Below are 15,617 nucleotides of genomic sequence, written 5' to 3'. Positions count from 1 at the left end.
TAGGTATGATGTCTATGCAGGAATAATATTTTTTTCCGCAGATTTTTTTTCATTTTAAAATGAAGTAACTGGCTTCTAATTCGAAGAAAAAATATTATAGGAAAAATAGTTTTCATAGACAGCTCCACTCCAGATATTAGTGAAACCCAGTTTGTTTAATAGTATTTGTTCTACAAATATGACAAACTCAATGTAAGAAATAACAGTGCTACTAAATGCAGCAAAGGCTGCACAATTTGGCCTTTGTACTGATGTTTTCATCTCCTACACTAGACAATGTTGTGTTTTCCAGTAAGTTTATACCTGACATGAGCTGCAAAGACAATCCACTACCTGCTACTCTAGCCTCTTAGGCTGGAAATTCATTCAGAAAACACATTCCAGACTGCACTCCAGCAAATGGTGCTAAACTATCCTTGAGACTGAGTCCTCTCATTCCTGAATCCCCTGAGAAGAGGAAACGGGATGAACAATTGTCCCCTGATCCTTTGAGGGCCGTATTACCATTCACCTTGATTTGATCTTTTTTAGACACAAGCTGAAAATAAGATTCAAGAGGATTCTGTACTTAAGAGCTGTCATGAGTTGAAGTAGTAAAAGTACTTCTGGGGTAAGTGGGGGCTTAAATGCTAAATACAGATGCTATAATCTGACAATATGTGTTTCACATGAAAGATGCTTGTACATTTTGAGTTCATTTTTAGATTTCCCCAGAAAACTGGGAGATTTCTTTTTTCCTGAAGAATATTTTGAATTATCTGATAAACTATTTCAGCAGTGGGAGATAATAATTTTTGGAAATTTAAGACTTTGTGTGAAAATCTCCTGAGCTGAAGGAAACTGTACAGGACAGAATCTGAAGAGGAAACAAGCCTAGAGGACAGAGAATAGTCTGAAGCATCTTTGCTATTGTTTGTTTGCTTTACCGTGCTTTCTTTCTTGTGCCTTTTTAAGGTGATGTGAAAAGGGCAAGTGCAATATAAACTGAAAATTCAAGTTTTCCTACGTTTGGCTCACACCAACAATGGTACCTAAAAGAGAGAAAAGACTCATTTCTCTTGTAATGCAAGATCTTCTCCTTTTTAACAACTATAAGGTGGCAGACAAGGTTAATGAGGCTTCAGAATGAGCCATTCAACACTACTACAGAAAAAGACAGCAAAGGAAAAATAAAAAGTAGTGTAACAACAGTATTTTCCATGAGGTGTCAGCAGAAGTATCTGAATGTATTGCTAAAGCCTTGTAAGCACTTTTTCAGGCTGTAAGTAGTCGCAAAGAAACAAATGTCACGTGTGCGATGTAAATAACCTTTCGTAGTTTATCTTTTAGATGCTCAGTACTCCAAGTGGCATTCCTGCTCACTTCCTTCTTCCCTCTCTAACCTTCACATGCACTACTGGAATTCTGTGCTGCTCTTCTCTCTTTGCCTCCCTGTCCCAGACAGCCTTTTTCAAAATGTAACTGATGGTCAGTTTGCTAGCTTTAGTTACCAGTCCCTTGTAACCTGGAAAAAAATTCATGTCCCACATGTCTTTCATGTTTAATATTCACATCATTAAAGAGTATTCAAATTTATCCAATGTCTCCTAGGACAACTGGGTATTTAATGGTGAACTCTTATTTCATGAGAATGAAATAGGATAAGAGATAGATGTATCACAGAGTAAACAGGTATTGCATGGACAGTCAGAAAAACCAAGAATAAGTTGCTCTTCGTGAATAAGGTTGACAGATTTAAGAAGCCCAACATCATACTTACTCAGTAACGTGCTTTTGTATTTTCACTACATGATTTTGATATTTATTGTCCAATAAGATGCACGATATTCTAAACTTTAAATATATGTATATATGCGGCTAGATTCTATATGAGAAAATAACAGGATTAGAAAGGGTTAAATAAATAACTTCAATCTTGATAAATATCATGAGCATTTATGTGCTTCCTGGTTATCCCCTAAATATTGTTGAACATACATTTTCAAAACAATCATTATGCTTGAAATTAAGTTAAAAAAGCATGAAGTCTGCTACATGGAAGGGGTTACAATTACAGTACAACCAGGAAAATGAGTTCATAAGAGATTTTTCTACAGTCATATTTCAACTAGTTAACATTTCACAGGGACAAAATAATATTTGAATACAAGGCAAATAGACTCATAAGCTTCCATTTCAGGTTTGATTTCAAGTTTGTCTGCATCCCTGGATGACAGCATTCAGAAGTCAACAAATTGGTACCACCAAAAAAAAAAAACAAAAAAAAAAAAAAACCAAATTTAACATCTCCTATAGGTCAAGCCCCCATCTCACAATAACAAAGGTCATTTGTCTCCCATTTCTTAAGTCTCACACCCAAATTTATTTTGATGACAGTTACAGCAATATACAGCTGACTGTGGAGGACTATTGGTTAAATTCTTAAATATCAACTCTGCATCTTGCTCAGCTGGAAGGCAGAGCTACCAGTAGGAATGCGGAGATTGCACTGGTAGCTCCCAGTTCATTTTCTTCTGAAGTTTAATATACAACATCAATGTCAAATTTTATATTCGTGATGAAAATGTGAAGCAGAAATGTCAAGCAACATGGATCAATAAATTGATCAGCCCCACACGTGAACAGAACTCCACAGTAGCTCCTCAGCACAGAATAAAAGTTTATATTCATCGTTACTTGAAAAAAATTCAGTGATTTTCTTCTTAAATGTGCACATGAACGGCAGCATCATGTATTTTCATCTGAGTATTTTTCTCTATGTGAGAAAATATTCATTTCATAAGACAAATCCTTCTAAAATAGAGCCGCTTCAGCTGCAAACTAAGAAAACCCTAAGAATGACAACAGAAATATGTCAACTTACTCACCTGCATTGGAGCCTGTCAAGTTGTAACGTGCATTCAGCTTTTTAATGATATTTTCATGGATCTGATACCAGTCACTCTCTGTGTTGCACCTAGAAAAATGATAACTTTCTTAACTCTGAAATAGGAACACAAGTTTTTCAAACCAGCTTCACCACGTGTCTCTAAACAAATCCTCTTTTGTTCATGAAACTAATAACACAATAGCAGCTAATAAAGCCCCATGAAACTGCCTGTCTCAATAGAGTGAGAGTGCTCTTACCATTTGACACAGGCACCCTAGAAATACCTGCTTCATGTCACAAAGGGTGAGAGAAAGGTATGAGCAATTATACTCAGGAACTCAGCCATGACCAAGTTCATCAACTGTATAGATCTAACCTTCATCGCTAAACCACATAGAAATCTATCCTGTGACAGGCAGGAGGAGACACAGGACTCAGAGCCGGTCTTAGCAGACAGAAAAATCTGTGCTATACACTTCAAAGTTACTTAAAACAGGATGTGATCTTCAGGAGGTAGTCAATGAAAGAGCAAATGGCATTTCAGTATACATGTAGAAAATAACTGCTTTTCCATAAGGAAAACCTGACCATGTTCTAATGATAATTTTTCATAGGTTAGACTAGAGTTAGTCTTAGCATCAAATCAGGTTGTGAGCAACATGTCTTCTTCCATTGTTTTTGTTAGTTAAAAACAAACAGGCAAGATTGGAAAAAAAATAGAATATATAGGCAGAAAAATCTAAGAATTTGTTAACCAATAGCAAACACTTATTTGACTTTAATGTCCTGAGAGTCTAAAGAAGAGCCAGCCCACATGTCCACTGCCACACTAAATTGCTTTTGTGCAGCTCTGATTCCAGCAGCTCTAACTCAGCACAGAGGCATACAGAGGAGAGGAGAAAAGCTACCTGAAAGACTTCCGTGACTTCAAGATTTGAGTGCTAACCCTGGGAGGGGCAGAACTTCCCTCATGTGCATGACAATATGTGTCCCAGTTTTATATGCTTAGAATAGACCACTCCACAAAACGGTTCTTACTATAATGTCCAAGATCAGCAGGAAATTACAGGCACTGTGTTGCTACAACTTGAAAAATTGAACTTTTTCCCAATTACTATCGCTATTCATTTTAAAATCTATTTTTGATTTTTCACTCTCCAGCACTAACCGCCTTATACACTTTCGTATTCCCATGATGTAATTGCTTCATTTCACAAAAAGATACTCTGTCTACTTTCCTGTGTAGTTATAAAGTACCTCCACTCGCTGCCTAGGCAGCACAAGGAATTTAAAAAAGTCCTAAAAGCACTTCTTGTTGCTATAAAAAGAGAGCTCCAGAAACTCTTACAGGGATGTGAAAAATGCAGAAACATATGCAGAGATCTAAAAGGATGTAACCTTTATCTTTAATATTATCCCACTTTATAAACACATCAACCAAAATTTCCAAACTGTGACCAGAAAAAGGAAAAAAACACCAAAAATTACAAATTAGCTACTATACTTTTTTGGAACAGAGAGGAGCTACAGCTATTTATTCACACTGCATTTAACACCATTGCTTCTGATGCAAATGGACTCTAAGATACTTCCAAAAATGAAGAAAAAGGCATTCCTTACATGTATACTTTTAAGATGAGGTCATCCTTTGAATCTCCTGCCAGCAAATCTGCAATACTGAGGACTGCACAGCCAAAGGGCCGTCTATATTGTACGTTGCAGGCATTTTTCTTTTCTCCAGCTCCCATTCGTCCTGCCAAACAAAATACATGTTTGATGCATGATGCATGGAATTGTCTCTCTCAAAAACATAGAAGGGACACAGAGAGCAATCCAGCTCAGTATGGTGACAGGTTCGAGTAGATGATGCCAAGTGTACTCATTGCAAATCTTTATACTCTGTTAGGATAACAAATGGTACAAGAAGTCCACTAAATATGTGGTGATCTTGAAAGGTGTCAGACCAGAGGTACTGCTCACCCTCTCATGACCTCCACTCAACAAACACATTTCTGATATCCAGTGGTAGTAAACTCATGACATCACCAAATCTAATTTAGAGTTCAGACATGACAGTGTTCAACATTTGCTGTCCAATAAGAATTATTTTACTGTGTTTGTTGCTACCCATGACTTATATGAGAGGTGTTGTGATGGAGCCATTACAATTTAATAATCAAACGCTGCTTCCAAAGAGGCAACTGGCTAGCAAGGGGATAATCAACCAGCTGCAGAAAAATGAAGTAGAGATGAAACACAGAGAGCAGAGATGACAAAGGGCAGAAGAGCAATTTACGATAAGGAAAGAAAGAAGGCAGCCAAGGAAAAGAGATTTGAAACAAAATATTTTTCCTAGCCTTTTCTATTTGATTTAAACGCAATGGATCAATCTTCTCGCTGTGTTCCTGGCATTTGAAACTGCCCTCTTTCTAAGCATTTTATTCAGTTGTGCACAGGCAGCTATGTATCTTTCCCACCAAGTCTTAATTTCTGACAAGAAAAGCCTGCAGCTGCAGTCGCTGCAAGGCAATGCCTCCTCCAAATATTCCTCTGCATCACAGCAGCTAGAAGAGTAATTGTTCATTTTCACACCATGCAGCATACAAATCTTATTTTAACTCCTTAATATTTCAGTGGTTCATTTATAAACTTGACTGAGAATATATATGAAAACTACACAGTAGGAAAAATTCCAGACCTTATTCTTCTTTAGAGCATTTACCCTTGCCAAATATACTTACATCAGAGTTTATTATACCTTTTCCCAATCCTTACCAATAAAATCAAAACACAGTATTTTGATATTCTGATGAAACACTAGAACTGCATGAAAATGCAAGGAAAAATTGTTCCTCAAAGCCGTAAAATAGTGTTCACTTTGTAACAAGTTGTTTCTGAACTCAGCACAAGTTAAAGCAACTACATTTCAAACCAGAATATCTTTAGAAAAAAAGGAAGTTATATTTAGTACTGCACTGATGCAACTAGAGACAGTTTGAAAGAAAACAATATATCTAAGAGGTCAGAAGCAGACACTAAGATTATTGTTTCACATCAGTACAGCCCAGAGGATAACTTCTTAAACACCTAACACAAATGTACACTTCTCTTTTGCTTTGTTATAGAAGACTGGATATCTGTCTATAGCATTAGGGATTAAAATTATTGAGACTTTCTACACTTTTTTCTCTCTCCTGATTTTTAAAGGGGTCAGGGAGAAGACAAAATTAATCTGAACAATTTCAGATATGCATCAGATGTTACGTACTAATTAGGTGCATTAAATTTCCAGGCAAGTTTTTCTCTGAACAAAGGATGCTTGAAATTACTCTCTTTGAAACAAGAATGGGCTCCCCAATGACAACTCCATCACCTTAACACGGTTCATATTCGACACTTTCATTTTGTTATGTGACAGTATCAGAACATCCTGCATCTAACCTCAGTTAGCAGTACACTTGAAAAATAACACAAAACAATGCTGAGCAATCCAAAGCATTTTTTCCATCAAAAAACAGGCATTCTTTTTCTTCCCAAAAATTTACTCAAAGGCCTTGCTAATCTAACAAATCCCAAAGATGATCCCAAGCAGTTTTCCTTTATTTATTGTCATGTCTAACAAATGTAAGATTTCTACTCACAGACAATTATACCTACCTATTCGGATAATGTGCACAGTGATATAGATGTCCTTCCTGAGTTCACTGCTACCCAAATCCTGCGCAAGATCAGAACCTCATTATTTCTGACTCCCGATTAAAATGTGACATTTAAAGAGATCTTTACACACCGCTTTCACTGCCAGTGAAAGTGATAAACAAACAGCGATTTCATTTATACAGCATTAAGAAATCATCCCTTTAACACTTCAAATTGGCGGTCACGCACACAAACCAATTGTCTTAAAATGTCATGAGCTAGAATATGCTGTAATGCAGCAAAATCAGTGGGAGGACACAAAAGACTCACTGCATGTCTTGAACAGCAGCAACACATTTGTACAATTCCAAACATTCCGAAAGTAAGAGACTGCTGCACAATCATTTACGTGTAAGAAAAGCACAAGGAGGAAAACTAACTAGTCCCTCTTACAGGAAGAAAGACTGGTATGTACACCCACATGGAAGTTTTGATGAATGTCCACCTATTGCCAAAAAACATTCAAGTTGGGAGTTCAGCAATGTATTTCAACCAGCCTTTACAGCTGATGTTCATAACACTGTACAAGCTTAGGAAGCAGTTCTGAGTCAACCACAGAATAACAATTTAATTCAACTTCTATTTTCAATATCCAGCACGACAAAGATTGAGAATAGGAAGAACTTACCACAAAGAGAGAACAGTGTCTTTCAGGCTTTTCTGGACATTTTGGCAAACCATTTCTGTTCAGTCTCAAAAAAAACCTTTCACTGTAAGAAAACAAGTGTGACAGATATGTTGAACAACACTTCTGCAAAGTAGATTTCATTTGGATCTTATTTCCAGATGCAACTTTCCTCAAAATTTAAAAGAATGAAACATTTCCTTTCTAAAAGTTTCAGCCTTATCAAAAAAAAAAAAAAAAAAAAGGGAGAGACTAGTGAAGGGTGGTGATTTACTTAATCATCTAACAAAATTACTAAAAACTTAATATAAAATAGAAGACTAATTGTCATTTGGAAGAATGATATTGTATATCCTAGTGCACAGAGAAACAGAAGCAATAAAATCCATTTACCCTAGAACTGAAATTAGATGTGTAGTATGTTGGTATTGATTCTTGCTCAACAAATGTCAACATTGCCATGCTTGTATTCAACCAACATTCTTTTTCATAGATGGGAAGATAATCCTAAGGGGCATTTTTCCTACTTAGTCCTATCAAAATCTCTCACTAGAGTGCACTGATACTAGCAGTCTTGCAAAAGTCCTGGAAGTTCCAGCAGGGCAAATTTCATTTTTGGAATTCTGTTTTGCAGTCTACTGTGGGGTGTTAAATGATCTAAATACTAATATTGCTAGAGGGAGATGCAGAGAATTCTTATCTCAGAATAGAAAAGGGCATAATACCCCACTGAAAGAGAAATTACTTTTTGAAACATTCCTACTTGATAGTAGGTCCATTATGGATAATCTCTGAGCAAACTTGATTACATACATGGGAAGTTTATGAAAAAAACCCACAACAAACCCCCAAACAAAAAACCCCAAAACAAAAACAAACCAAACTTCCACGCTTTGAATAGTTTTCTCCAAGATACAACCTCATAGGAAATGTAACAATCCTATTTCTGCAGTGAGAGATTTGGACAATGGGAAAAGCAAAGAAGCCACAAGCATTACATGTTTCTCTTCACCCTCTCAGCTCCAGTGGCCAGACACTTGAGTCTGGATGCCCTGTAATGTTCAAATCGGAAACAAAACTTCAAAGTGCAACTAGGTTTTTCCCAGCTGTATTCACCTCTTCTGTTTATCCCAGAGGCTAAACATAGTTTACCACTGTTCTATATCATCCACAGCTTTTCAAAATGCAGCTGGAAAATCACTAGGAATATGTTGGATAAGATCCAACTCAACAGAGAGTAATTAAATCTTCATTACACCAACATTTGCCTTGCAGAAAATCTGCATCGATCATTTACGGAATCAGTCATTCGCATTGAAAAGGACCTCAAAAGGCCTCAAAGTCCAACCTCCTGCTCTACACAGGGTCAGCTATAAGGTCAGATTAGCTTGCTCAGAGCTTTAGCCAGTTGGGTCTTGAAAACCTTCAGTTACAGAGACCACACAGCCACTCTTGGAAAAAAAATTCCGGTGTCTGACTGTCCTCAATTTTTTCTTTATGTCCAGATAGACCTTCTCTTGTTTCAATTTATATCCGTTATCTCTCATTATCCCACCATGCACCACTCATGTTATTGATCTTCTTGTAGGTACAGGCAGGTGACTTAGCTACCCTTGAAACTGTTTCTTCTCCAGCCTGAACAAGCCCCACTTCTTCAGCCTGGCCTCTCAGGGCTCATGCAGTGTGAGGCCTTCTGCTGCACTCACTTCAGTTCATTAATATCAGCCTTGTACTGGAGGACCCACAACTGGCATGGTCTAACCAACGCTGAGCAGGGGATGACTGCTTCCCTTAAGCAACTGGCTATGATCTTGCTGACACAGCCCAAGATGCCGTTACCCTCAAGAGCACATTTCTGAAGAGCTATGGCTGAGGAATGCTTTTTTTCTTTTAATGTGCCAGCTATCCAGGCTGAACCTACAAACACTTATACTTTTTCATTGTGATTATTTGAAAACATTTGTGCAATCCTCAGCTATGCAGCTTTTTGATCAGACAGCATAAAAGGCAGAACCTAAGAATAGTAGAGTTGAACTCAAATACCTCAAAGTGCATGAAATGGTATCTTCTCAGAAACTGTGTTTTATGACACAGCCAACTTCTGCAGCTTAGGTCTCCATGGAAACTTTAAAATTGAGTTTTAAAGACTGTTTATGTGAGTAAATTTTTACAGAGAAACAAGTTGGTATTTTGCTGTTGATGTAAAAATGGCTTTCAAAATAATTCTGCCCTTTCATTTAGATTTAGTTCATTTGCAATATTGGAAAATACAGTAAAAAAAGTGGAGAGCTTTGTTTATAGGTCTCTTACAAATTTATTGTACATTGAGCAAGAACTATTATTTATATTACCAAAGTAGCTAAAGGTTTAGGACTCCATTATGTGGGGCACTGTGCAAAACTGAATAAAAAGAACAAAGAATTTGTTCCAGCAGTAACAATACACCTTCTGTGCGCTGAAGCCTGCAGTGCACTGGCATGCCAAATAGAAATTTGGCCAATAAAACTTGATTCTGCATTTCATCACCTTATCTTCAGTTTGTAGAACTGCTTAAAAGTAATACATGTGTACTCACTACCTTTTTTGTCTTTAAAGCAACCACTAGACGTGTGGGTTCAAAATAAAATGCCATTCAACAAGAAACTGTCTTGCTGTGGATAATCTATCTTCACAATTTATCTATGAACTGGCAAATACTGAATTTGACTGGGAGTGTATTCTATATTTATTGAAGATTACATTCTGCAGAAACAAAGGCACATCTTTTGAAAGCCTCCTACTCACTATCTACTATGATAAGAAATTTTTCAAGCTCTGCTTATCCTCACAGATCATGAGATTATGATTCACAACACAATTAAAAGCCAAGGACTTTTGCCATGCCACAAAGAAATGCACTGATTGCAACAGACATGTAATGGTTATGCAGATCTAATTTCCTCATTTGAATTTGAATTTTTGTTTGACTGCAGCATAGGACCCAGTGGTGATAAAAAAAGCAAACTGAAAACAACAAATACAAAAAACAAAAATCTTAACTCTTGTTCAGTGCTTCGATTTTTTTTTTTTCCTTGAAACATATCACAGTACCTGTTACTGCTCAGATTAAAATGGTTATCATTGAACATTACCAGGGAGCAAATGCAAGCAGTTAAGACTTTTAAGATTATGAGGAAAAAAAGGGCAATGTTTTATCTAAGTACAGAGAGCATGTGCATTTATATACCGTTTCTGTGGATTTCTCTACAGGCAAACAGGTTAGAAAATGGTAGAGGAAAGTAAACAGCCTTCCTAAAACAAAATAAAGACAGAATTCCCAAGATATGAAAGCCTGGCTTCAAATAGCAGCAAAAACTCCAGAGGGTTAAATCTAGCTCTAGTATCTTATTGCACAGCAGTTTTCTCAGCAGTTACACATATGTATATATGGCAAATACACACAGCAGTACCCCAAAGCAGAAATACATTTCTTCTGTATTAAGGAGATTTTATTCTAGTTTAGACTTCAATGAATTTTTTATGAGCACCAATCTTACCACTTAAACATGCTGTACACACTTAAACTCTGCTGTCTTCCCACTGAAAATAAGGAAATAACTAATGCTGGAGACATTAATTTAATAAGGTCAACAAGGGATTTTTGTACTGTAACTTCCCATGTATTAGCGAAGTAACAATGTGTTCCAAATCTGCAGGCTTAACGCATGCATTTAAAAGAAACGCAGCCACAAACTGTTCTATTCTCATAAGTGACCCCTATTTCCTTAGTATCAGCAAGAAAATGTTACCAGTCACATCTTACCAGTCTAGACAGATTGCTTTTTCCATGATTTATAAACACACTATCAAAAAAAGAACCAGCCAGATTTATACCACATGGAATATTTGTGTGGTAAAGCTATGTCATCAAATAGTCATAGTTCTCCATATAGCTTCATTTTCAGACATCTTTACAAATGTTCTCTGCTTAAATATATGTTACGGTGATTTCTAAAGCAAAAACGAGAGCTAATAAGAGAATATTGCCACATAATTCAGTAGCTCAAGTTTATCACATTCCAGAACACCATTAATGGACATTCATTAAGAACTTGAATCTGATTTGATTTCCATCACAGCTAAAGGCTCATTGACTTCATAAAACCAAGATCAGATGCAAAATGTTACCCTCATACTTAGTGGTGAAATGCAGAGAAATATGGTGCAACATGTTGTAAGTTACTGAAGATAATAAAACCTTGAAAGTATCTTCCTCATCAGAGAATATCTGATAAATATGCCAACATGCCTTAGCAGTACAAGCTGTTCCACAGTAAGTCAGCACCTGTATTTTATCTTTGTCATGCACTTATGAAAACCACACCTGAATTTCTAACTGTAAAATAAGTTAAATGAGAAAAGGGGGAGAGAAAAGAATGAGTACTATAAAAATAAGATGTCAGCCAATTTCAGATAAAGATCAAAGCATTAACACTAACAAAAATAAATCAAACGACAATTTTACAATGATATAGTGATTACCTTCATGTGGACAACACGAGGGAGAAGAAAAACATTTTCAAACGCTACCTTTATGCTGTGAAGCCCACTTCCCCTTTGTTAGCTGCACAGTTAACAAGTTAAATAGGAAAGGGGAAAGCGGAAAGGGAGATGGCAGGGAGGAAAACTAAAACAGACGTATGTAGCTACATCAAGCTCCTGCTCTCATCTTCTTCTATCTATTAATTGAGGACAGCCTTGAAGAAATTTGCTTTTAACAACACGCTCTATATTATTTTAGATATTTGCACCTGTATTTTAACAGAAAGGTGGCATCACACATTTCTTGAAGAGTTAGGAAGCACTAATCTTACATCATTTTTTGTGAGCCAAGGGAAGACAATACAGTTTTAAAAGACAGATAACATACTGGAATTGCAACTAAAGAAACAACATAGACCAGAAGCTCTCACTAATAGTGAGCTAAGTCTGCCACCATGGATAAACATTTTGCAGCGCAGTATTATCAGTGCACAGACCTACAGATCCTTTAAGCTGAATTACAGTCTTGATTATTATCCTAGTCACTGACTGAAGTAACAGCATGGATACAAGCAGATTTGCTGTATCTTTTCCCAAAGATGGAAATTAAACTTGAAGAGAACAGGAGTTATTGGTAAAAGTGAAGGGAAACAATAGCATTTAAGAAAATTCTCCTCCCTCCAACACCACCTGGGCTCCTACTCATTCATCACCACCTGGGGACTTACAAACAGCAAGTCTGCTTTTTCGCGCTGACCCTAACATGTCTTTTGCTGGTAGCCAGTGTGACTCCAATGTGTTCTCAGTAAGATGATCTGTAAACCCACCGGTGGTGAATATATCTCCTCACTACCTAAATCTGTCACAAATACGTCATAGTTGGTGCACATACCCCTATTCTAATACTGCAGTCTTCTCTGATTGTAACTGTTTAAGCTCCACCAGCTGCAAGACAGGTCACCTCCTACAGTGCTTTCATCACTGGAATAGAAAACAATTATTTCTCCTATTAATTTTCAATATTTACATTACAAACAGTAAGAGGGTTATTTGTTAATGCACATGAGACCTGATCAATACCACAGGTTCCTCGTCCTTGGGTTCGTCTGTCTGCTTTAAAAAAAGCACCTACCTACACAAGATCAGATCAAAGATCTAAATTAGCAAACACCCTTACTCCAATCATCACAAGCAGAAGATATTTGAGAAAGAATCTTCAAACAGTAGATAGCTAGGTACATTTGTTTCACTGAATATGGGTACATCATTAAATAAAACTGATTTCTAACACACTCTCACACCTGGCAGTAACCCATCTGCACTTGTTGATTTGAGAGCATATGACAGATATGATTAGAAACAGGCTCTGTCTCCCCATAAAATACAAACCCAAACCCTTTCAACAGCATTTTATTGGTAGACTATGCTTTTTAGAAACTCATTCCTACCGTATCTACTCCATTTTACTTATCCACAAACATAGTTATTTTGCTGCAAAGTCACATGCAGCAGCTCCTGTACAACTGCTGTACAGAACAGTCTAGGCAGCCAGGCCAATGCAAACAGACTTGCTAAAATGCCAACTCCTCAAAAAATACTTGGAATACTACCCTGAAGTAAAATGTTATTATCTTGCAATTCAAGAATGGTCAGTATTTAAAGAGCAATTTATCAAAAATGTCTCATTAATGACAGCAAATTACACAGTATCGCACAAATTCAGATTAAATGAATGATTTGTAAAAATGTGGCAGTTTAACCCCAGCTGGCAGCTATGCCCGGTGGGATGGGGGAGAGAATCAGAAAAGTAAAAGTGAGAAAACTCATTCATTGAGATAAAGACAGTTTAATAAGTAAAGTAAAAGCTGTGCACACAAGCAAAGCAAAACAAGGAATTCATTCACCAATTTCCACGGGCAGGCACGTGTTCAGCCATCCCCAGGACAGCAGGGCTCCATCCTGCGTAACAGTTACTTGGGAAGAGAAATGCCATCACTCTGAACATCACCCTTTCCTTCTTCCCCCAGCTTTATATGCTGAGCATGATGTCATAAGGTACAGAACATCCCTTTAGTCAGATGGGGTCTGCTGTCCCAGCTGTGTCCCCTCCCAACTTGTGCACTCCCAGCCTGCTCTCTGGTGGGGTGGTGTGAGAGGCAGAAAATGCCTTGACTGTGTAAACACTGCTCAGCACTAATTAAAACATACCTGTGTTATCAACACTGGTTTCAGCACAAATCCAACACATAGTCCCCTACTAGCAGCTATGAAGAAAATTAACGCTATCCCAGCCAAAACCAGCACAAAAAGGAGTATTATTAAAGAATCTATAACCTTTTAAAGCCCTTTTGGTCATCTGGCAATGAAGAGCAATATAGATCTGTAGAAAAGACATTTAGTACTACAGAAACTACCACAAGGCCAAAACATTTGGCAGAGCGATGCAGCTGTACTAAACATTCCTTTCATGCACATTCTTCCCACTACATAAATCATGTCTGCTTATACTATTGCTGTTAATGAGTATGTAAAACTGAGCTACTAAAAAATTATTGTGAGGGATAAATAAAATATATTTTTGCTATTGTTATCTGAAAACTAAATAACTAAATAAATACTAATACATACAAAGGAGAACACTTACAGACCTCATTGTTCACGGTATGTTCCTGTGAAGAGTTTCTAAATCCAGAACAGTTTTCAAGTCAAAACCAGACTCAGGAAAAGAGCTAAAAAAAAAAAAAAAAAGAGTCCTCCTCACACCATAAGGTAAGCAGCCTGAATACTCATGGGGTACCTAAAGAGGTTTCAGTTCCAATGTTTGATTATTGTATGTTGAGTACTTTATGGGTCAGGCTATTAGTTACAGTGAGTGTGTTGCTTACTCTACTTTTGGAGCTGGTTTGCTTTGTAAAACAACAAATTACAATGTAATTAATAGGGCACACTGACTGGGCCAGCACTTTAGTGGTCTCCTCTGATGTGGAAGAACTCCCCAGCAGGCAGTTCGAGTCAGTATTCTCAGCAATAAGTATTATTCACTTGCGGCACATCCTTCACATTTCCAGTCTGGCTGGGACCAAGAAACAAGTTTTTAGCTAATCTCCTCTGACTACACCTACTCTAGAATTTATCCTCATCTGGGATCCAAGCAGAGGTAAAGCCCTGTGATTTTTACTGCTTCACTACTCCTGCCAAGAAAAGGCTGACTGACTATATATGTCCTCACTATATTCCTGCATGTACGAATTTTTTTGCTCACAATGAATAACGGGAAAAAATTAGACACATTTTCTGAAAGTGAGCTTTTGAAGTTCCTGGAGCTTCAGGCTTCTCTTTTAAGCTGCTTTTTATAACCCTGTATTTACCTCTAATTACAATCACACCAAATACATTCTTGCCCACAAGGGCAAATTACCAGTTATCTTAAACAAAGCCAATAACAAAATAATTAAGCCTGCTTATATATTGAGTGTGTGTGTGTATCTCAATATAAAGAATGACGTAAACATTTTTAAAAAATCAGCAACCACATTCATAAGTATATATACCAAATTACCCATCTAAAGAGGTATTTTTATTCCAAATCCTTAAAGGATTGTTAACAGACCAGTGGCTGTTCTCTTGTTCAAAGTGACCTTTAGGTTTCCTTCAAGGTGTTTCAACCCTCCTGCTAAAATCAGGACTATCACCTCAATGAGCATGAAGTAAATAAAACCAGGCTGCTTTTGGTTTATCTTGTTTCTGAGGAGAGACAAAACAGAGTAATAAGTGACTAAACTAGAATTGGAGGAGTCTTAAAAGAGTCTGCTAGCCAGAAAAACCAAGATGTTTCATCTCTCCTGCATCTGTGAGGTACATATATGCATTGATTTCATGTAATTCACTGCAGCACAGTTTTAA

General features: G+C 37.1%; 1 protein-coding gene across 1 annotated transcript in view; it reads right to left on the bottom strand.

The window, feature by feature from the left end:
• The window catches only part of DOCK4 (dedicator of cytokinesis 4), a 254,581-nt gene that overhangs the window by 120,610 nt on the left and 118,354 nt on the right, over positions 1-15,617 (bottom strand). Inside the window, 4 exon segments of the mRNA XM_030479015.1 lie at positions 2,868-2,956; positions 4,490-4,622; positions 6,527-6,587; positions 7,197-7,278. Of these exon segments, the coding sequence (XP_030334875.1) occupies positions 2,868-2,956; positions 4,490-4,622; positions 6,527-6,587; positions 7,197-7,278 (365 nt within the window).

The sequence above is a fragment of the Strigops habroptila genome, chromosome 3, assembly GCF_004027225.2.
Source record: "Strigops habroptila isolate Jane chromosome 3, bStrHab1.2.pri, whole genome shotgun sequence".
Classification (NCBI taxonomy): Eukaryota; Metazoa; Chordata; class Aves; order Psittaciformes; family Psittacidae; genus Strigops; species Strigops habroptila.
Note: the sequence above shows the minus strand (reverse complement) of the source record. Positions and strands in the feature narration are given on the sequence as shown.